The 21,714-nt window shown below is 45.9% G+C and overlaps 1 protein-coding gene across 1 annotated transcript in view; it reads left to right on the top strand.

Moving 5' to 3' along the window:
* The window catches only part of MROH7 (maestro heat like repeat family member 7), a 50,680-nt gene extending 30,085 nt beyond the window's left edge, over positions 1–20,595 (top strand). Inside the window, exons 12-22 of the mRNA XM_043962781.1 lie at positions 1,513–1,691; positions 3,565–3,702; positions 5,767–5,881; positions 11,296–11,436; positions 11,743–11,823; positions 12,265–12,444; positions 12,856–13,011; positions 13,681–13,803; positions 17,736–17,838; positions 18,907–18,969; positions 20,340–20,595. Of these exons, the coding sequence (XP_043818716.1) occupies positions 1,513–1,691; positions 3,565–3,702; positions 5,767–5,881; positions 11,296–11,436; positions 11,743–11,823; positions 12,265–12,444; positions 12,856–13,011; positions 13,681–13,803; positions 17,736–17,838; positions 18,907–18,969; positions 20,340–20,581 (1,521 nt within the window). The 3' untranslated portion in view covers positions 20,582–20,595. The remainder of the gene's footprint in view (positions 1–1,512; positions 1,692–3,564; positions 3,703–5,766; positions 5,882–11,295; positions 11,437–11,742; positions 11,824–12,264; positions 12,445–12,855; positions 13,012–13,680; positions 13,804–17,735; positions 17,839–18,906; positions 18,970–20,339) is intronic.
* The last annotated feature ends 1,119 nt before the right edge of the window (positions 20,596–21,714 follow it).

Genomic DNA, 21,714 nt, shown 5'->3' with positions numbered 1-21,714 from the left:
GTTGGCAAGGCAATGTCTCTGCTTTTTAGTCTGCTGTCCAGATTTACCACAGCTTTTCTTCCAAGGAGCAAGTGTCTTAATTTCATGGCTACAGTTGCTGTCTGCAATGATCTTTGAGCCCAAGAATATAAAATCTGACACTGCTTCCATTTCTTCTTTCTCTATTTGCCAGGAAGCAATGGGACCTGTTGCCAAGATCTTAGTGTTTTTAATGTTAAGCTTCAAGCCAGCTTTTACACTCTCCTCTTTCACCCTCTTCAAGAGACTTCTTAATTCCTCTTCACTTTCTGCCATCAGAGTTGATATCGTTTGCATATCTGAGATTGTTGATATTTCTCCCAGCAACCTAAATTCATGTAGTGTAGTATTGGAATAAATTCTTTAAATGTTTGGTAGAATTTACTTGTAAATCCATCTGGTCCTGGGGTTTATTTCTTTGTGAATTCATTTATGACTTGTTCAATTTTTTAAAATTATATTTTAATTTTTTCCAATCAGCAAAAATCTGACTTCTCACCCTCTCCTATCCCTCCAACTTGAGAACTAAAGAAAAACAAATTCCATTACAAAGAATACATAGCGAATCAAACAAATTTGCACATTGGCTGTGTCAAAAAAAAAAAGTATTTGTCTCATTCTTCACTCTGAATTCTTTCCCTCTCTGTTGGGGGTGAGTAGTCTTCTTCATCATTAGTCCTATGGAATCTTGGTTAGTCATTGCATTGATAAGAGTTCCTAATTCTTTCAAAATTGTTTGCATTGACCATATGGCTGCCATTGCGTGAATTGTTCTTCTGATTCTGTATACCTCATTATGCATCAGTTCATACAAGTCTTCTTGGATTTATTCCATAACTTCTCCAGCTTAAGGGCACCTCCTTCAGTTTTCCATTCTTTCTCACCTCAAAAGAGCTACAAATATTTTTGTACATCACCAGTTAGATTGTTTTACTCAGGACTAATCTCTCTTATTCTTCCCTCTCCCTAATTCTCCCTCCCCTCCTTCTCCCCTTTCCCTCCCATTTCCCTATTGAATGAAATTTATTTCTGTGCCCAACTGTGTATGTATATGTGATTTTTCTTCCTTTATGTCACCTTACATGCCCAACATCCTTTGGCCCATTAGTTGGACTGGTATCAACCAACCAATGTTGCTTACATACATATTCAGCTTAGGGTACTGAGTCTTTAAATAAAGAGTGCAGAAAATTCAGAACCTTGTGCCTTGCCCCTTCCTCTAGCCAGAGCTTCCCTCAGATAGCTATTGTGGATAGGTAGGCCCTCCCCAGAAGCCCACAGGCCCCCACAGAGGAAGGCTGAAGCCATTAAAACTTTTATTCAGTGACCGGGCCTCCCCCCAAGGAGGGACAGGGGAGTCGGGGAGGGGAGCTCCCCACCCTGCTAGGGAAGAGTGATCCATCTTTGGCAGCAGAGCAGTCTTGGTGAGCTATGAAGTATAACCTTGGACTTCACATTCTTTCCCTCATCCTCTCTCACCCTCCCCTACTCTAGGCAGCCAGTGGCCTCTGTGAGCTCCTCTCTGTCAACAGCTGCGTGGGCCGAGTAAGACGCATCTATCCCCAGTTGCTCCTTGCCCTGTTGGTCCAGGTCCATTACCACATTGGCCTGAACTTGCCTGGCAACAACACTAGCATCAGGGATAGCTCAGGCTCCATCTTTATCCCTGTCCGGTAATCCCTACCCCTGCTACCATCCCTAAATTCCAACAAACCATCCATTAGATTTTGCAATGCAAGGGTAAACAGAAGCATAGTTAGTGGATCTGCTAATCCTTCACTTTCTTCCTATGAACATAATCTTATAAAACATATATTCCTTAGGGTAAGACCAAGTTATTTTGGGGGCAGGAGGGCAAGAATTGATCACAAGATTTAGAATGGGAAAAGATCTTAGCGACCATCTAAGATTATTTCAAAGATAAAAAAGCTATAGTCCACAGAGAAATGACTTATCCAACATTGCATAGATAGTAAGTAGCAAGAAAATTGAATCTATATGTATATAAAATACTTTGTAAACCTTACAGCACTACTTAAATGTCAGCTTTTTTTTTTTTTTGCGAGGCAATGAGGGTTAAGTGACTTGCCCAGGGTCACACAGCTAGTAAGTGTCAAGTGTCTGACCCCACATGGGGTCACTGTTGGGATTGTGAAAAAATTGGCATATACCTGGGGATGCATAGAAATTTCTCGGGTGAAAATGGATCATGAATGGAAAAGGTTGAAGAAGCCCTGGGCTACAGCACTCGTAAGGCATTGGTGGGGGGGAGGGCTCCTTCAGTGATGGGAGGTTGGACTAAATCTCCTCCATGAGACTTGATGAGCTTTTAATCTAGGTTAGCAGCTGTATGTGACTTATTTGTGTCCGGGAGCTTCAGCTAAAGTCACTCACATTCCCATAAGCAAATGCAAGATTTTTTTTTTTTTAGTGAGGCAGCTGGGGTTAAGTGACTTGCCCAGGGTCACACAGCTAGTAAGTGTTAAGTGTCTGAGGCAGGATTTGAACTCAGGTCCTTCTGCCTCCAGAGCCGGTGTTCTATCCACTGCGCCACCTAGCTGCCCCATGTGAGATTTACACAATATTTTTTCCTCAACAGCCCCGGTAAATATTCAGTGTAAGTGTAGCATGCCATTAGTACTCACACTGGTTAAGTCCTGAGAGGATGACTGCCAACTCAGGTAGCCCTTTGGGACGTGTCCTGACAGTAGAACTCATGAGTCCCCACTGGTGTATTTCTCATTTAACGGACAAGGAGATTTCTCAGAAAAGGAAAGTGACCAGGGTCTCTAGGTCACACAGCTAGTAATGACCAGTCAGAACTCGAACTCAAGTCTCTGGAATGCAAAGCCAAATGGGAAAAGTAATGATAGTTTAAGTTGTAAGGTACCTTAGGAGCTACCAAGTCCAGCCCTGAAGCTTAGAGACATGAAATGCCTTGCCCAGGGTCATACATCTAGTAAACATCAGAAATGAGATTTGAACTCAGGTCTTCCTGATTTCAAGTCCAGCACTCTAACTATCACCCAACGTTTCGTCCCAGGTGATGTGGGAGACAGAGGACTGGGTAGGTGGAAGAGGATGTGAGTTAGCCTACAAGACGGTTTTGCCACTGGCCCAAGGACTTTAGGGAACAGCCTCTATATAGTGACAGATCACAGTGCTCTTATCCCATAAATATAGATGGTCAGACAAAAGGATGTCAGAAGGTAGATAAAGAAAGGTCTCAGAAGGATGATTAATTTTGCTTCTGTTTATTCTTAAGTTCCCAAGACTAATTCTTTTTTCAAAACCTTGTTTTTAATACACTAATACCCCCTAATGGAGACTTACAGTACCTAACACAGCATGTGTAATAGGTTGCAGGTAAATGAAGGGACCTGTAATTCTGGGGCAAGGGATCCCCTCCATTGGCATCCTGGGTCCTAGGGCTATGGGCAAGGTGACCTGGGTGGGGATGAGGGTACTTTGGGGGGTTAGACAGCCCTGACTTCCTCAGGATAGGGTAAAGGTAGGTTTGATGCTAGCTTCCTGTTATCCCACCAGGTGGGTGGTCAAAGTGGTCAAGACCCTCTTGTTGAAGATGGGGTGTTCTTACGAAGCTGCCCTGCTGGAGAGCCAAGGAGGCTGGGAGCTCATGGGCCAGGCTGAGCATCACCACCGGGGAGTATCTCTGCTGGCCAGGTAGGCCCCCCTCCGCTGACCCAGGTCCATGCCCTGGGTGTCTGGGAGGGAAAGGCCAGGCTCTGGATTGAAAGCTTCTATCCCTACAGAACTTTCCAAATTACAAAGTACTTTTCCCAATAATCCTCATATTTTCATAAGTACTTTTAGCCCTTGCTTACAACGGAGGAAACTGAGGCAAAGCAGCCTGTGCAAGGACATGTGTCTCAGGTCTGTTGGCTCCTAGACCACAGCCCTTTCCACTAGTCCCCACTGTCCAAACTATAAGCCATAAGTCAGGAGCTGTTTATCTTTCTGCAGCCAGCCATGCCAGGACAGGAGAGGGCTGGAGACTCAGCTGAAAGAAACAAGGGGTGTTCAGCCTGGAGAAGAGGAGACTTGGGGGAGTCCTGAAATCGCTCTTTAGAATCTGGATAGAAAGTCTATGAGGACATTGCTCGCTTTCCTTCTTGTCCTCCATCGCTTGTACCTGGCGACAGGGCAGAAGGCTGAGAAATTCTTGTTGATTGATTGATGCAAATATTTGAAGGACTTTCATACAGAAACAGGGTTAGATTCCTTCTGCTTGGCCCCAGAGGCATCAGTAGGAGCAGTGGGTGACTTTCAAAGAGGCAGCTTTGGGCCGGATGTCGAGGGAAAAACCTTCATAACAAACTATCTTAGAGTGGCAGGGATTCTTGGGCTTGCAGACTTATTCTACAGGGCAGAACTCATGTTACTGTGCGCCCAAAGTGCCCAGGACCGTGCCTCAGGTGGCTGCGTGCATTAAGAGCTGCGCGCTGAAAGACGGAATGCAGTATGGTTCAGTGACGAGAGTCCCAGGCTGGGAGCTAGGCTTGAGTCTAGACTCTACCATCATGTCAGAATCACCAAATCTCCCCTCAAAGGACCCAAAGGTGGCTTCTGATCCAACCCAGAGGATGAACAGGAGCGGCTGGCAATCACTCCACCCCTCACTTAAGACTCCCGATGATGGAGTGCTCACCAGAGATCTGGAGGCAGCCCATCACACTTCTGGACAGTTCTCATTATCTGGAAGTCTCTTCCTGACATCCCGTCTAAATCAGTTTATTGAGAGGAGAGATGCTTTCATTCTTTGTATCTGTGTCCTATGTGCCTGATACGGTCCCTGGCACACAGTAGGACCTTAATAAGTGCTTGTTGGCTGATTGACTCAATCTGCTTTTCTATAACTTCTTCCCATTGATCCCAGTTCCACCTTCTGGGGCCAAGCAGGACAAGGGTCCCATTTGTACCTGACAGCCCTTCGCTATTCCTTGAATAGAGAAGTCAGGTCTCTCCCAGCCACCTTTCTCTTCTCCAGACTGAAGAAGTGGGGTTAATTTTGTTCTGTTAGGACCCTGAGGGCAGAGTTGGGAGCCAGTGGGGGAAGGGCTGGGGGGGAGGGAGGTAGACTTCAGCTCAACATCATGAGAACTTAACAATTAAGAGCTTCGTGGGGGAGGCCATGCCTTCCTTCTGTCAGGGACGTTAGTGGAGAATCAGGTTTACAGCTGCAAGGGATCCTGAAGGTCATCTGGTGCAACCCCCTCACTTGACAGATGAGCCCAGTAAAGGCCAAGTGATGTTATAAGGGTCACAGAAGTAGTAAATAGCAGAGGCAGGATCTGAACCCGGGACCTCTGATTCTGCAGCAGAAGAAAAGGTGATTGCTCCCTGTGACCTCAGAGGTTCATTGCAGCTCTCAGATTCTCAGTGACAGGAATTAGAGAATTGTATCTGAGGGTGTATGATCAAATGACAGATGGAGGGCTGCCAGGAATGAGAGAATCAGAAACTGCTGTAGTCCCTGAAGGCTTCCCGGAGGAGGCAGCATTTGAGTCACACCTCAATCCTTCTTATTTGGTGAAATACTTGGGAGGGACAACCACAGGGTCATAAGGTCATAGAATCCTCCGATTTCAAGATGAGAGAGACCTTAGGGACCATCAAGTTCAGCCCATTTTATGGATGAAAAATAAGCTTTTTAATGCCTGGCTTTATCCCCTCCCACCAATGGAGGCCACTCCCCCACCCTGAGCCCCCCACTTTCACCCCACCCAGGGCCATGGTGCATTATTCCTGCCAAGAACTCTGTCGGGTGCTTTATCTACTGATCCCACTCCTGGAAAGAGGAGACGAGAAGCACAAGATCACAGCCACTGCCTTCTTTGTGGAGGTAAACATGGGCTTGGGCCACGACAGAGTCCAGAGGGGTTTAGGAAGCACCTACTATGTGCCAGGCACTGAGTTAAATGCTAGAGATGCAAAAAAAGACAAAGGCCTCCCCACTGATAGCGCCATGGGGAAGGCTGAACTCTGGGGAATAACAAGAATATATACTGACATATATATATATATATATATATGTGTGTATGTGTGTGTGTATATATGTATATATGTATGTATGTGTGTATATATATATATAAAACAAGAATACATACTGACATATACTTTAAGTAGAGTTATACAGGGACGAGGACAGAATTGCTGATTTCATTGGTATAAGGAATTCTCCAGTGAAAACATCTCCTTCCCAAGTGTAGGTCGATCCCTTTTCTGCATCTTAGAGTCTTAAAGAACTTCGTGGAGCCCTAAGAGATTAAGTGACTCATCTAGGGTCATGCAGCCAGGATGTATCCTAGGCAGTACTTGAATCCAGAAATTTCTGGCTCCAAGGCCAGGCTGGCTAGAGATCCATTATTCCACATTGCCTCTCATGTATGTATGTGTGCATGTGTTCATGCATGCATGTGTGTATACATGCATGCACAAACTATAGTTTATAGGTAGTCATGTGATCACATATATGAGTTTTGCATGTGCTGTGCTACCTCATATATACATGTATGTGCCATATAGAGTTCATGTAGTTATCAATGTAATTCTCAATCTATATATAATCTACAGGTTTTGCACATAAAACAGGGGCCTCATCAATGGAGCTATATCCCCAAAGCACACCCAGCTCCCATTAACTAGGACTCTGATATGCATATATCTATATCTATTTCCACACCAATCTATCATCCCTCCCTCCATCCACCATTTATCTATCCGTCTCTATCTTTACATATGTTTGTATGTATCCGTCCATCTCTCCCTCCCTCCATCATCCATCTGTCATTGATACATCTATCTATTGTAGCAAAAAATTTCTAAGCCCGATGAAGAAACAGCAAAGTCTCCAAGATGTAGGGAACTAAGTTTATTGAGAGAGGGCCTATCTCACAATAAAGCCGGTCTCAGGTCTAGGCCCCAAGCAGAGCCAGAAGCTGCTATTTATACCCCCTACAAGGCTTAAGAGTATTTATACAATACTATTTTTAGATAGACTCCCCCCACAAACACCATTTACACTACACAATTCAAGGGGTGTATGTGAAACGAGTCCACATAAAATGATGGAAACCTCAGTCTTATGCAGAATTATGTAATCCAACTAGTGGATCCACCATAGCGGACTTTACATAGAGTGCTGGAAACCACAGGTGAAAGAATTGATGGTGAAATCCATCAACTCCATCAACTTTCATAGGTAGCTTTCCTTAAGAGCTGATTGGTCTGTTCTAGCTCAAGAGTCACTATTCTTTTTGTTGTTGTTTTTGTTTTTAGGCAATGGGGGTTAAGTGACTTGCCCAGGGTCACACAGCTAGTAAGTGTCAAGTGTCTGAGGCCGGATTTGAACTCAGGTACTCCTGAATCCAGGGCCGGTGCTTAAACCACTGCGCCATCTAGCTGCCCCCGAGTCACTATTCTTAGTATTGACCTTTAAGTTAATTGGTGGATACCTAACCACAGTGGATAAAACTAATGGTTCCAATTTTGTGGCTTACACAAGCTCTTCTAATGTCTATCTTACTTACTCTGTTATCATTTGCTTAAATATTAAAGATTACCTAAACAGGTTAAATCACAACTTGTAGACTATATACTGATTATTACCATAGTTAAATCACTTATCTCAAATGGTTGGGGGAAATCTCACTCACACTATCCATCTATTTATCTACCGATATCTATCCATCCAGACACCTATCTATTTCATCCATCTATCTATCCATCCAAACTTCCCTCCATCTATCTATCCATATATCCTTCTATTTCTCTCCCCTCCCTCCCTCATTCATCCATCCCTCTATTCATCCATCCGTCCCTCCATCTTTCCATCCATCCTTCCTTCCTTCCCTGACTCTCTCCATCCCTGCATCCCTGCATCCATGCATCCATGCATCCATCCATCCACCTGCCTATCTACCTTCCTACTTATATACACATCTATACAAGAGTCAGCATGGCTTAGTGGGTAGAGAGCCAGCCCTGAAGCCAAGAAGACCTGGATTCAAATTCTGCCACTGATACCTACTGGGTATGTGATTAGCCAAGTGACAAATCAGTTAACCCCCCATTGGACAAGGCAAGATTATAAAACACTATAAGTTATAAAGGAGGTGCTGACTGACATTGGTAGAGGGAGTTATGTTACCTGGGAGTTCCCTATATCTATAAATGAGAAAATTTCCATCCTCATATTTTTCAGGCCCCTTTATTAGGCACCTTCCAAATCACATCTTTGGTACTTGTAAAATGTATGTTTTTTGGTTTAGGGACACTCTCCACTGACACAGATGCCCCATCACTTATTATGTAATATTGGCTAATATCCTAATATGTGTCTGCATCTTTTTATCCTCTTAGTCTGTGAGTTCCCTGAAGGCAGGGACTGCATCTTATCAAAAGTACCAAGTAGGTGCTTAATAAATGCTTGAAGGAATGAGGAGACTGAGGCTCAGAGAAGTCATAAGCCTTAAGAATTTGAATTTAAACAGTGCTTTAAGGCTTATAAAGTTCTTAAGAGATGATAAAAGGACAATACAGATCCCCTTTTGATAGAGCAGAGGCCCAGAAAAGGGACATGATCTGTCCAAAGCCCTTCCTCTCTCCTCTCCTCTTTCCCCTTTCCTTCCTCCCTTCCTTCTCTCCTTCCCTTAGTCCTTCCTTTCTTCCTTTTTAAAATGAGGGGAAGGAGAAAAGACATTTATTAAAGAGCTACTATGTGCCAGGCATCATGCTGAGCACTTTACAAATATCTCATTTTATCTTCAAAACGACAAGAGATAGATGCTATTATTATCCCTATTTTATGTTTTGGGGAAACTGAGGCAGACGACTGTTAAGTGACTTGCTCAAGGTCACACAGCTAGGAAGTATCTGAGACCAGATTAGAACTCAGGCCTTCCTGACAGAATCCACTTCACCACCTTGCTGCCTGATGTTCCATTTGTAAGGTCTGTACTACAGATTGGACTCTATTTCTAACTCGCTGTATGACCTTGGTCAAATGTGTTCTGTAGCAGGGCTTCATTTGTCTTCTTTCACAAATGGGAAGAACAGCTCTTGCCATGGCCCCTCCACGGGGGTATCACCTGTCAGTCAGTCAATAAACATTTATTAAGTGCCTTGTTACATGCTTGGCATATGTCAAGTGTCAGGGTTACAAAAAGAGGCAAAGGAGAGTCCCTACCCTCAAGGAGCTTACAGTCTAATGGGAAAACAACAATCAAACAGAAATATACAAAGCAGGTTATATGCAGGACTAATAGGAAGTAATTAAGAGAGGGAAAGCAGGGGGCAGCTAGGTGACACAGTGGATAGAGCACCAGCCCTGGATTCAGGAGGACCTGAGTTCAAATCCGGCCTCAGAAATTTGACACTTACTAGCTGTGTGACCCTGGGCAACTCAACCCTCATTGCTCTGCAGGAGAGAGAGAGAGAGAGAGAGAGAGAGAGAGAGAGAGAGAGAGAGAGAGAAGGAAGAGAGAGGGAGAGGGAGAGGGAGGAAAGCGGAGGCACCTATTGGAGTCCCCTTCTCAAGGAGCTTAGCCACAAAAGGTGGAAGAGATAAGGGAATGGAAGGATCAAGTGAGGGGTAGGAAAAGTCATTTGATCAACATTGATTTACTGAAGCTCTCATGTCCTCATTTTAGTTGCCTGTGTGAACAGCAGAATTAAGCTTTGGGGTAAATCAGTCCTTAAATCACTTATAGGAGTAAATATTTAAGTCACTTATTCAGAAACCTCTGAGAAGCAGCTGGAAATGAGGAAAGAGGTGAAGATAGCCCCCCCCCCACATGAGAGGGGGGATGCAAAAATAACCAAGATCCACATTTATTGGATCCACTGAATATCTGAGAGGGAAGAGACCTCAGAAAATCCCTAGCCTCTATCAGCCCCGGAGTAACCCTCTCCATTCACCCACATAATAGATGTAACAGGAACAACAATAATGTCAGGTTCCCCCCCCCCTTCGGGACTCTAGGGAGCCCGGGATCTCTAGGGCTGCCCTGAGGTCAGTGGGGTTCTTCCATCGCCATTGGCTTAGGCTCCCCAGTACCAATCCCAAGTTATAAGGGACATTTCTGTCACTGGTTGGTGTCATGATTAATGCCTTGTATGAAGTGAACCAATTAATATTAATTCACTTTTAGAAAGGGATATTTACCGGAAAGGCATGGAGGCACAAAAACCATTCCATCTCCTGGCAAAGAAAACCTATTCTCCTCATGCCACCTTGGTCCTTGGGGAGAGAGGGCTGGGACTAAAGCTTCTGCCCCTACCGGGTTCAGCCACTGGACAAGAGGGTCCCTTGCTGCAGGACAGGGTGTCTCTGGGAGATACATGGTGGGGCGGGGCCAGGCAAGTCATCCCTCAGCCCAGTGCCTGGCACATGTGGGCGCTGTGTTAACAAATAATAAATGTTTATTGACTATCGGCTGCTTCTAGAAAACTCCCACTCGGCTCTTTCAAGGTCTCACAAAGCCCTCCACCAAAGGAACAAAGACCCCATTCTGGGCCCAGGCTTGTGCTCAGACCATGGGTTTAGGGCTCCCTATAGATGGAAATCACTCTGCAAGGGAAAGGGAAGGGCTCTCCTGGGGGCCTGGAAGCCCTGGGGTTCCAATACTGACTAGTGGTGGAAGCCTGGACAAGTCTCTACTTTTCTGAACCTCAGTCATTTCATCTGTAAAATGGGAATAGAAACACTTACACTTCCTATCTCAGGGATATTGTGAGGAAATCACTTTGTAAATCTTAAAGCACCATCTTCATCATCTTCATCATCCTCAGTAATGCTGGTGATGCTAATGAATGGTCAGAGGAGCTTCCTGTTCTCTCCCTCCCTCTCCCCTCTCCTGCCTCTCCCCCTCCCCTTCCCTGTTCCTCCCTCTTCCTCCCCCTTCCCTCTCCCCTTTCTTTCTGCCTTTCCCTCTCCCCCTCCCTCCCCTCCTTTTCCCTCTCCCTCTCCTTCCTTTTATTTCTGCACCTCTCCCTCTACCTTCCCTCTCTTTCTTCCTTTCCCTCTCCCTTTCTCCTTCCCCTTCTCTCCCCCTCCCTCTCTCTCTCCCCCTCTCCTTCCTTTCTCCCCCTCCCTCTCTCCCTCCCTCTCCCCCTCCTTCTCCCTTCCCCTCCTCCTCCCACTCTCTCTCTTCCCCCTCCCTCTCTCCCTTTCCCTCCCCCTCCCTCTCTCCCTCCCCCTTCCCTGCCTCTCCTTTTTCCTCTAGCCCCAGGGGCAATGTCCACTTGTCTCCTCAGCTCCTTCGAATGGAGCAGGTGAAGAGGATTCCCGAGGAGTACTCCCTGGGCCGAATGTCCGAGGGCCTGGCCAACGAAGACCCCATCATGAAGGTGCTCTGTATCAGGGGCTTGGTCATTCTGGCCCACAGGTCCGAAAAGGTGAGCGAGCTCGGGAGGAGGTGGGGCTCGGGAGCTCTGGCAGGATTCAGAGGACATAGGGTGAAGCGTGGGTAGGAGCAGTTTCCTGGGCAGGGGAATTCCTGAGTTCTCTTTCCCATAACCTTGGTCCCAGTGCCTTTCCCGGTTCAGAACTTCAAAGTACCCATCTGAAAAATGGGTGGCCCATCCCCCTTAGGAACCGATACCCTTAATGATCCCGACATGCAATACAAGCACTAGGTTACACTCCCGGGCGGGGGGCTCTGTGCAGTGGGCTAGGCAAGGATTATTATCTCTCTTTTCCAGTTGAGGAAACTGAAGAATAAAGAGATTAAGTTTTCACCATCATCCTCAACGTCCTCGAGACAAAACACAGACCAATTATGTGTGAGACCTTGGGCTTGGTTCTGGGGGTAAAGAAGGGTGTCGGGCACGGTCCCTGCCCTCGGGGAGCTCATAGTCTGGTTGGGAAGCTGGCACAGACACAAGATCAACACAAGACCATCCCTGCTCAGGGCCCTGCCTAGTGTATGTGTCGCAGGAATTCAGGAGGACGAGGGTCAGCGCGGTCCAGGGTGGTCGGGAAAGGCTTTCGGGGCTGGATTTAGACTGGAGGGGACTTCAGAGGTCATCTAGTTCAACCCCTTTCATTTTACAAATGAGGAAACTGAGGCCCAGAGAGAGAACGTGGCTTTCCCAGGTCACCCAGTTAGAAAAGAATAGGAATTAGCTATGTGCAAAGGGAGGAAGGGACCAGTCGATGTAGGATTCCAACCCTAGTCCTCTGACTCCCAGTCGAGGGCTTGCTCCTCTCCTTCTTCCCCACAGAGTGACAAAATCCAGGCTCTTCTGCCCTCCATGATGAAGGGCCTGCAGTGGGTGGACGGCTTGCTGGCAGTGGAGGCCGTTAGCAACGTCAAGACCATCCTGAAGTGTCAGGATAAGAAGTCGAGCGACATCACCATTTACCTGGAAATCCTGCAGATTCTCCAGCCTCACTTCAATGATGTAAGAACAAGGAGGGGAAGGAAAGCATGGGTGGATGGGGGCAGGGGGGGTTGGCCCTGCACTGTGGGACTGGCTCAAGAGGCCACAAATGGGGAACCTTTGGTTGGGGCAAGTCAATGGATTCTCTTTATGAGTGTGTACTCTACACAGAGCCTGAAAGTGACCACTCAACCCTGGGATGGGGACCAGGAGACCTAGTCTGTAGTTGTGGATTGATCGCCGGCTATCTGGGTGACCTTGGACTAGTCACATGCCACTTGTGGGCCTTAGTTTCCTTATTTGTAAAATGAACCGATGGGCCTTGATCTCCAAAGTCCTTTTGAGCTTTGACCTTCTCTATTCTAAGGTCTTCCTCCACCCCACCCCACGCACATACCCAGTCACCCCATGACCCAGTGTTTCCTGCTTTAGAATAGGGAAGAGGTACGTTTGACAGCCATCACCCTCTTCGGTAAGGTGGTCCGGCTACTGCGTAGCCCCTGCATGCCCCTCACAGAGCAGCAGTTGGTGAACTGCCTGGTACCTCTGATCCTGCAGCTGCAGGAGGGGAACCCCACCGTGGGCAAGGTGAGTGGGGTCTGGGACCCGAGAGAGGTGTGAGGTGAGAGGAGGGGCAGACAAAGGTGGTCCTCATTTTAAGTAAGCCTGAGGGGACAGGGGGAATGAACATGCATCTCACCTAATACAAGCTGAGTCTGAGACAGAAAAAAGGACTTCCTTCTAGTCCTGCCCACATGCATCGCCAAGTGACCCTCCAGCTTCCTACTGAAGGAACGCCTATCCACGGAAGGAGAAAACTACCCTCCTATTGGTGTCCCTCCGGGTCTGGTCTCAACGTGGGCCCAATGGGGGTGGGGGGGATGTGGACTAAGGACCTGACCTTCCACTCACACGCTGAGTGCCCTTGGAGAAGCCACCTCCTTTCTCTTTGCCTGTTTTCTCCCTTGTAAAATGAAGGATAAAGATCCAGGTCCTTCCTTCCTGCCTCATAGGGTTGCTTAGGTAAAGTGCCCTATAGGGGCAGCTAGATGGCACAGTGGATAGAGCACCGGCCCTGGAGTCAGGAGTACCTGAGTTCAAATCCAGCCTCAGACACTTAACACTTACTAGCTGTGTGACCCTGGGCAAGTCACTTACCCCCAACTGCCTCACTAGAAATAAATAAATATATAAAGTGCCCTATAAAAATACCCACCATTGTTCTCTCCACCCTGCCCCCTTCCAATCTGCCAACAGAAATGTAAGAAGACGTTGTCGTACTGCTGCTACCATATGGCCTGGGTCTTGCCAAAAATGACATATAGCAGAAAGCCTTGGGACATCAGTCAGCAGACTGCGGCCAAGATCTGCAAGTACTTGGTGAGTCCCAGGCCAATGTGCTAAACGGGGGCAGGGAGGGAAAGGGTTGCTACCCACTGGAGGTGTCAAGAAGGACCTAGTTCAGATCTCTCATTCCCTAGAACAGGAAAGTGGGGCCCTGTCCAAAAAAGAGACTGAAAATGTGACAACCGAAGAACTGCTTAGAAGAGCATTTAATATAATTGCCTAGTTTATTTTAAAAATCTTACTTAAATCAAGTCATTAAATCTTAATTTTTCAGTCAGTAAAAATTTGCCTCCTTTCCCTCTGTCCCCCATTCCTCTATTGAGAAAAGCAAACTTTATCTCTCATTGCAGCCCAAGATGAGGTACAAGACATTGAATGAGAAAAGCAAACTTCTATAATAATTATATATTATATTTATAAAAATATATATAAATTATATATTATATTTATATATATATATAATCAAGCAAAATAGATTTCCACATTGGCCATGTCCAAACATATACACACATACATACACATGTGTATACACATACGAACATATGTAGACATATATGTGTGCACATGTATTCATGTATGTATATACACACTTGCAATTATGTGAGATAATTTCCTTTAACCCTTCTTTCCCTTCCCTCTTAGCATATTCCTCTTTCCCTATATATCCATTCTTCTTATAAGATCACCAAGACCTAACAGAATCATTCCCAGACCCACTGTCTAATTAAACTCTTGTGACCAGTGATGATGATAGAGTTCAAAGAGAACACATGTATAATCTTTCCATATTTGAACATAAAAAAAACTTATCATTATTTAGCCCCTTGTGTATATTCATTTATTTTTTACCTTTTTATGTTTCCCTTTGACTTTTTTTTTTTGGTGGGGCAATGAGGGTTAAGTGACTTGCCCAGGGTCACACAGCTAGTAAGTGTCAAGTGTCTGAGGTTGAATTTGAACTCAGGTCCTCCTGAATCCAGGGCCGGTGCTTTATCCACTGTGCCACCTAACTGCCCCCTCCCTTTGACTTTTATGTTTGGAGTTCAAAGTATATACACAACTCTAGTATTTTTTGTCAGGAATGCTTAGGGGCAGCTAGGTGGCAAGACACTTGACACTTACTAGCTGTGTGGCCGTGGGCAAGTCACTTAACCCTCATTGCCCAACCAAAAAACAAACAAAACAAAACAAAACAAAAAACAAAAAGGAATGCTTGCACAACCTCTATTTCATTAAAGATTTATTTTTTCCCTTGTATGATGACATGCTCAGTTTTGTTTGGGAAATTATTCTTGGCCTGTAAATTTACATCCTTTGCCTTTTGGAATATCATATTCCAAGCTCTCCACTCCTTCGTTGTGGTAGCTGCTAAATTGTGTGTGATCCTGACTGTGGCTCCTCAGTACCCGAATTCTTTCTTTCTGATTGCTTGCAGTATTTTTTATCTGACCTCAGGATTCTGAATTTTGGCTATGATGTTCCTGGAAATTTTCATTTGGGAGCTGCTTTCAGGAGGTGACAGATGGATTCTTTCTATTTCTACTTTGCTCTTTGGTTCTAAGAGATCTAGGAAATTTTCTTTTGTGATTTCTTGAAATATGATATGTAGGTTCTTTGGTTATGGTTTTCAGGTAATTTAATGATTCTTACATTTTTTCTCTTTGATCTTATTTCCAAGTCAGTTGTTTTTGCAATGAGATACTTTATATCTTCTTCCTTTTTGTCAGTCTTTTGACTTTGGGTTTTTGGTTGTTTTTTGTTTTTTGGGGGGGCGGGGCAATGGGGGTTAAGTGACTTGTCCAGGGTCACACAGCTAGTACATGTCACCTAGCCACCCCCTTGACTTTGTTTCAATATTTCATATTGTCTCATGAAGTCATTGACTTCTATTTAGTCCTTTCTAACATTCAGAGAGTTTGTTTCTTGGACAGTTTGTGTCTATTGTGCCAAGCTGTTAATTCCCTTTCCAATTCTTTCTTTCATAGTTCTCATTTCTTTTCTAATTTTCCCCTAGTGCTCTCAATTAATTTATAAGTTTAAAAAAAGAAACTCTTTTTATAATTCTTGCTTTATCTATTCAGGAATTCTATTCCATTTGGGCATAAGCCCGAGCTGTGTCTTAATTTGAAGCTTTGCTCATAAATGCGCAGGAGTCATTCTCTTCATCTAGCTTTGTATATTGAATATATGTGACCATGATATTTTTTTAATAATATTTATTTATTTGTTTGTTTATTTATTTATTTATTTTGATGAGGCAATTGGGGTTAAGTGACTTACCCAGAGTCACACAGCTAGCAAGTGTGTCTGGAACTGGATTTGAACTCAGGTCCTCCTGAATCCAGGGCTAATGCTTTATCCACTGTGCCACCTAGCTGCCCCAACCATGATATTTAAAAAAAAAAACAATAGGGTTATTTATTTGCTTGCTTATTCTCCCAGTCTATAACTTCAGATTTAATTTTGAGGCAAAGCCCTGTGTCTGGAGTGGTCCGGCTGCTACTTTCTTGCGGCAATGTGTTATGTTATATTATTCTAGCATCTCAGAGATACCTCAGGCTGGGGACCTGTAAGCTTTCAGTGCTCCCAAAATGGTCTGGGGGGGGGGAAGTCTGATCACTGCCTCCACTGGTTCAAGCTCAGCGAGTTCTCAACTTTGGGTCAGAGTACCAGTGGATGCTGCTGGACTCCGCCTTTATCAGTCAACCGGAATGTTCTGATGCATAAGTGGATAGAGAGTGCTGGACTTGGAGTCAAGGAACCCTGAGTTCGAATCTGACCTCAGATGCTTAATAGCCATATGACCTTGGTCAAGTCACCTAATCTCTGTCATAAAATAATGATTAACCTCACCAGGTGTCATGAGGATCCAATGAGATAACATATACAACACTTTTCATACTTCAACATGCTGTGTAAAAGCTAGCCATTATATCAGCTGAGGACACCTCCAGCTCAGACAACCCAGATTCTTACATTCTTTGTTGCACGTCTATCCCTCAGTTGACTAGATGCCCCACTGCCCTGGCCTCAGAGCTCCAGATAGTCCTCTCCCACCTGTTCGATTCTGAGCAAACCTTGCTTCTGGTCCTTCCCATAATATCAGCTCCCAATAGGTCACTGTGTGATGTGAAGCATGAGACGGTTGCTAGAAGAGATAATCCTCAAACCTCCCCGAAGCAGGTGACAAGACCCACCACTCCAGCAGAACCTTAGAGCTTCCCTCCAATGATGCTGATTGTGCCCCATCCTCTCCTACCCCTCCCATAAAACTCTCATTAATGTCTTCCCACAAATTCTACCCACAGCGACTTGGTCTTTTGAGTTACATGGATGCTGGTGAAACAGGGACTGGCAAACCACATTTCTGTTACATTTTAAGTATTTTTTAAAAAAATTTTTAGTGAGGCAATTGAGGTTAAGTGACTTGCCCAGGGTCACACAGCTAGTGTCAAGTGTCTGAGGCTGGATTTGAACTCAGGTACTCCTGAATCCAGGGCCAGTGTTTTATCCACTGCACCACCTAGCTGCCCCTCTGTTACATTTTAAAGTTTTAAAAAATGTATCCATCATCTCATCTAAACCACTATCAATGGGTTGTATAGATGGGGAAATGGAGGGTCAGAGAGGACAAGGGACATGCTCAAAGGGTCCACTCCTAAGATATAGGGGTACCAAGATCCAGACTCAGGTATTCTGTGATCTTTCTCGCCGCACTGAGATGCTTCTCCCTATTCTAATGGAGCGGAAGACTGAGGCTCTGCTAAGTCGTAGAACCTCCTTGGCCTCTATTGCTATGATATTATTGGACATCAGAGAGGATAATCTGGGCTCAGCTGTCTTCCATATGTTAGGGTAGGGGCTAGTATCTGTTTAAAAAATCTGCCTCGGGGTGGGGAACACAGACTTTAACGAGGCCATTTCTTGGTTGGCAGATGGTACATTGAGGGGGGGTTTTGGCCTAGGTGAACACCCACCCTGACAGCGCCCTCGTGTTCCTGTCCCAGAGCCTGGAATACACCAAGAGCCCTCGGCCTGCCCTCCGGAGGAGCGCAGTCACATTTATAGGTAAACCCTAAGCCTGCCTTGGTGTCTCTGGTGGTGGAGTTGGATGTGGGTTCACTCCATACTGAATGGGGCCCATCGTGAGAGACAAGCCTTCAGGAGGAGGCCAAGGGCGAGAGCCGTGGGTTGGATCAATATTTGCGTTGCTTCCTATCCTCCCTTATATCCTACAATTTGTCTTCAGATGCACATATTCCTTCTCCTCCCTTAGCTGCCCCAGAGGCCACTGGGAAATTGACTCCCTTGTGACCCAGTCGATCCATCTTCCTGGGTCTCAGTTTCCTCATCTGTAAATTCAGGGTTTGGAATCAGTGACCTCTGAGGTCCTTTCCACCCTTAGATCTATGATCCCTAGGAGGGCAAGAGCCAATATTTACATCCTTCTTACAATAGACCGACGGCGTAGGGGGCCAGATAACAGCAACAACAATATCATCCCAGTGTGGTGTATTTAATAGAGAGCTAGCCTGGGAGCCAGGAAGATCTGGATCAAGTACAACCTCTGACCCATCCTGGCTGTGTTACCCTGGATGAGTCACTTACCTTCTCAGCACTCTGGGAAGCTCCTGTGTGGGTGGAGTTCCCCCTCAGACCAATCCTCTCTCCCTACACACAGGTTCTCACAGGGGGATAAGCAGAGCAACTGGTTATTATCCCATTTCACAGAAGAAGAAACTGAAGCCCATGGCACTGATGGGTTTTGCTCACATTCATAGAGCATTGATGGAGCTGGGACTCATCCAGCTCTCCTGAAACCCAGGCCAGGGACCTCTTTCCTCTTAGCTGGGCCTCCTCTCTTACACCTCTTTTGGAGGACTGACCTCGTGAGGGCAGACATTGTTATCTGTTGTTATTAATGTTACAGAGGAAAGGGAATCTAAAGGACCCCAGAGATTCTCTCCCCCTGCACATATTTTGACATTTCCATGGTGGGGCATTGGGGTGAATGGGTGAGGTTGAGCTGTGCTTGTCTAAAGGGTTGAAATGTACACTGTGGTCCAGGGAGGCTTGGTTGGGGAAGGGGAGAGACTAAGAGGCCAGCTCAGTCACCCCTTGGAATTGTGTTTGAAGGGGCCCTGGTACCCTGCATGGAAGGCATGCTGACGGAGGAACTCCTAAATGAAGTGAAGATGAGTAAGTTAAAGGCCCTCTCTCTCTCTCTCTCTCATTCTTTTTCTCACCTCTCTCTCTTCTCTTTCTCCTATCTCTCTTTTACTCTCTCCTCTTGTTCTCTTTCACTTTTTCTCTTATTCTCTCTTTCTCCTCACTTTCTCTTTTCTCTTGTTTTTGCTCAGTTCATGCTCTCTTCACCCCACCCCCCACTGTCTCTGCCTCCTTGTCTCTGTGTCTCTGTGTCTTTTTCTTTCTTCCCTTCTCTCTTTCTCCACAACTGTTGTTGCCACTTCTGGCTCACTAGCATGGCCATCTGGTCTACCAGCTTCATTGGCAAAGTCGGGGTGAGTTTCCAGAGTTGCCATCTGCCCGTTACAAGATGAAAGCCAAAGCTTCAGAGACCCCCTCTTCTCTCCCAGTGACCATCACTTTTCTCCTGAGGGTTTCCTTTCCTCCCTCTTTCAGTCTCTCTCATCCTTATCCAAGGTGGAAGGAACTAAAGATGTTTAGGCTAGAGACTAGGAAACCCATGGAGGACACGATCTCTGGTGCTCGTGTGGGAGACGGTTTGAATTTGTACTGTTTGGTCCCAGAGGGGAAAGCTGGGAGCAACGGGGAGCTGTCCTAGGAAGGCAGATTTAGCTCAAGTGTTAAGAAAAAGCTTCTGGACAAGGAAGACTGTCTAGAAGTGGAATGGGATGCCTCAGGCGGTAGCGAGGGCTTTCTCTCTGGGCATCTTCAAACAAGGCTGTGACTGCTTGCTCTATGTGTTGTGGTGGGGATTCTTTTTAAAAATTTGGGTTGGGGGGCAGCTAGATGGTGCAGTGGATAGAGCACCAGCCCTGGATTCAGGAGGACCTGAGTTCAAATCTGACCTCAGACCCTTGACACTTACTAGCTGTATGACCCTGGGCAAGTCACTTAACCCCAATTGCCTCACCAAAACAAAACAAAACAAAACAAAAAATTCGGGTTGGACTGGATAGAGTCTGAGGTCCCATCCAACTCAATAATCCTGTGGCCTCCGTGTGTACCTCAGAGTAGACACACTTTATACCTCCACCTACTCTTCATTTTAATGGGCAGGTGTGACATGTATACGGATAAGTAAGTGTATGATCATGTGAGAAGAGAGTCCTAATGAATGGACTAAAAAAAGCACCTACAGGGAAGTAGTATGACACAAGAAGAGAAGGTTAGTTAAAAGGGTCAAGGCCTTGAATGCCAGGCCAGGGAGAGACCTTGGATTTTGATCCAGAAAGCATGGGAAGGGAGTCTGGAGACGCTCCCTTCCGGGGCGCTCTGGTATGGCTGACTTGGGTAACCCTCCTCCCCCCACCCCCTGTTTTGCTCTCTCTTCCTCTCCTCCCCCACCCCCACCCCCATCACAGGCCTGGAGGCCCTGAGGCACGACTCCGAAGCTTCCGTGTGCATTTTTGCAGCCCAAGCTCAGGACCACATCTTAGCCAGCTGCTGGCGGAACTCCTGGCCCCTTCCCCGGGGCGACGCTTGGGTCTGTGACCCGGCCACCAACCACCGATGGAACTCCAGCAAAGAGAACCTCCCTACCTCCCATCACCGAGGGGCCTGGATTTTGGACTCTCTAAGGGTCTGGAAGAAGACTTTAAAGTAGCAAGCGGCAGCTGCCCACGGGCACTATAAATGCTAGATTGGTTATTTAGTGTCAGCGTGTTCTTGCATAGGAGGGAGGGAGGATGCTCTCATTCTTGGGTTCCCAGAGCTTACATTCTATTGGGAGAACACCTATGTACACAAAAGGACAATTTAAAACCACACGATGTAAGTATTGTCCCTTTTTGTTTTTATGCCTGTCTCCTAACAACAACAACAACAAAAAACCCAGAACAGAGAAATTATTTTCATAATGTCTCCTACAGGAAAAACCACATCAGAGACAGCCAGGAAAAACATAGTGCCAATTGATTTGTCCCAAGAACAAGCAGGCGTGAGAGCCCTTCCAAAGAAGCAGGTCTAAGACTCCCTCTTTCTCTGGGTATATAACTTCTTTGCTCACTGGTTACAGGGAGTTGTCAGTTTCATTAGCATGATACAAATCAACCTTAGAACCAGAATGGACTTACTGAAATTCAGTTGAACAATTTCAGGTACAACAAGAATGTAGGAAATATCTCAATCTGTCTGATAGACTAACAGAAACACTATGGTAAGATTATATGATTCCCAAAAAGAGGTTTGCTGAGGAGGATGCCCGGATGTTTTTACAAGATCGGGACTTACTATCCTGGGAAAGAAGTCAGCCGATAGGGACTGATCTGCCAACTCTCTGGGCTCGGTTTGGAGTTCAGTCAAAGGGCATTTTGTTCCTTTTCATTCAGGGTTTCACAAAATCCTTTGGGATAATAAGGCGGTTCCATCCAATTCAGGTGGCCCATACATTCATCATAACAGTATAAAGTAATTTGGGGAGGAGGGGTCACCAACAACTCGGGGTGGGGTAGGGGGTTGCATCAGGAAAGGCATCATGCTTGGAAGTAAATTCGTGCCTGTGGGGAAAGTGCATTGGTGGTGGAGGCACCTATGTGCCCAAGGCAAACCCTGCTCAATGGCCCTTAAGTACTCTGTGCCTCATTTTCCCCTTCTGTAAGATGAGAGGGTTGGACTAGCTGGCCCCGGAGGTCACAGAACTCGAGTGCTGGAAGGGACCTTACAAGCCGTCTAGTCCAAAGGCCTCATTTTACAGAAGGGGAAACTGAGGCCCGGGAAAATAAACTTGCTCAAGGTCAC

This window comes from Dromiciops gliroides, chromosome 4, assembly GCF_019393635.1.
Source record: "Dromiciops gliroides isolate mDroGli1 chromosome 4, mDroGli1.pri, whole genome shotgun sequence".
Taxonomy (NCBI): Eukaryota; Metazoa; Chordata; class Mammalia; order Microbiotheria; family Microbiotheriidae; genus Dromiciops; species Dromiciops gliroides.
Note: the sequence above shows the minus strand (reverse complement) of the source record. Positions and strands in the feature narration are given on the sequence as shown.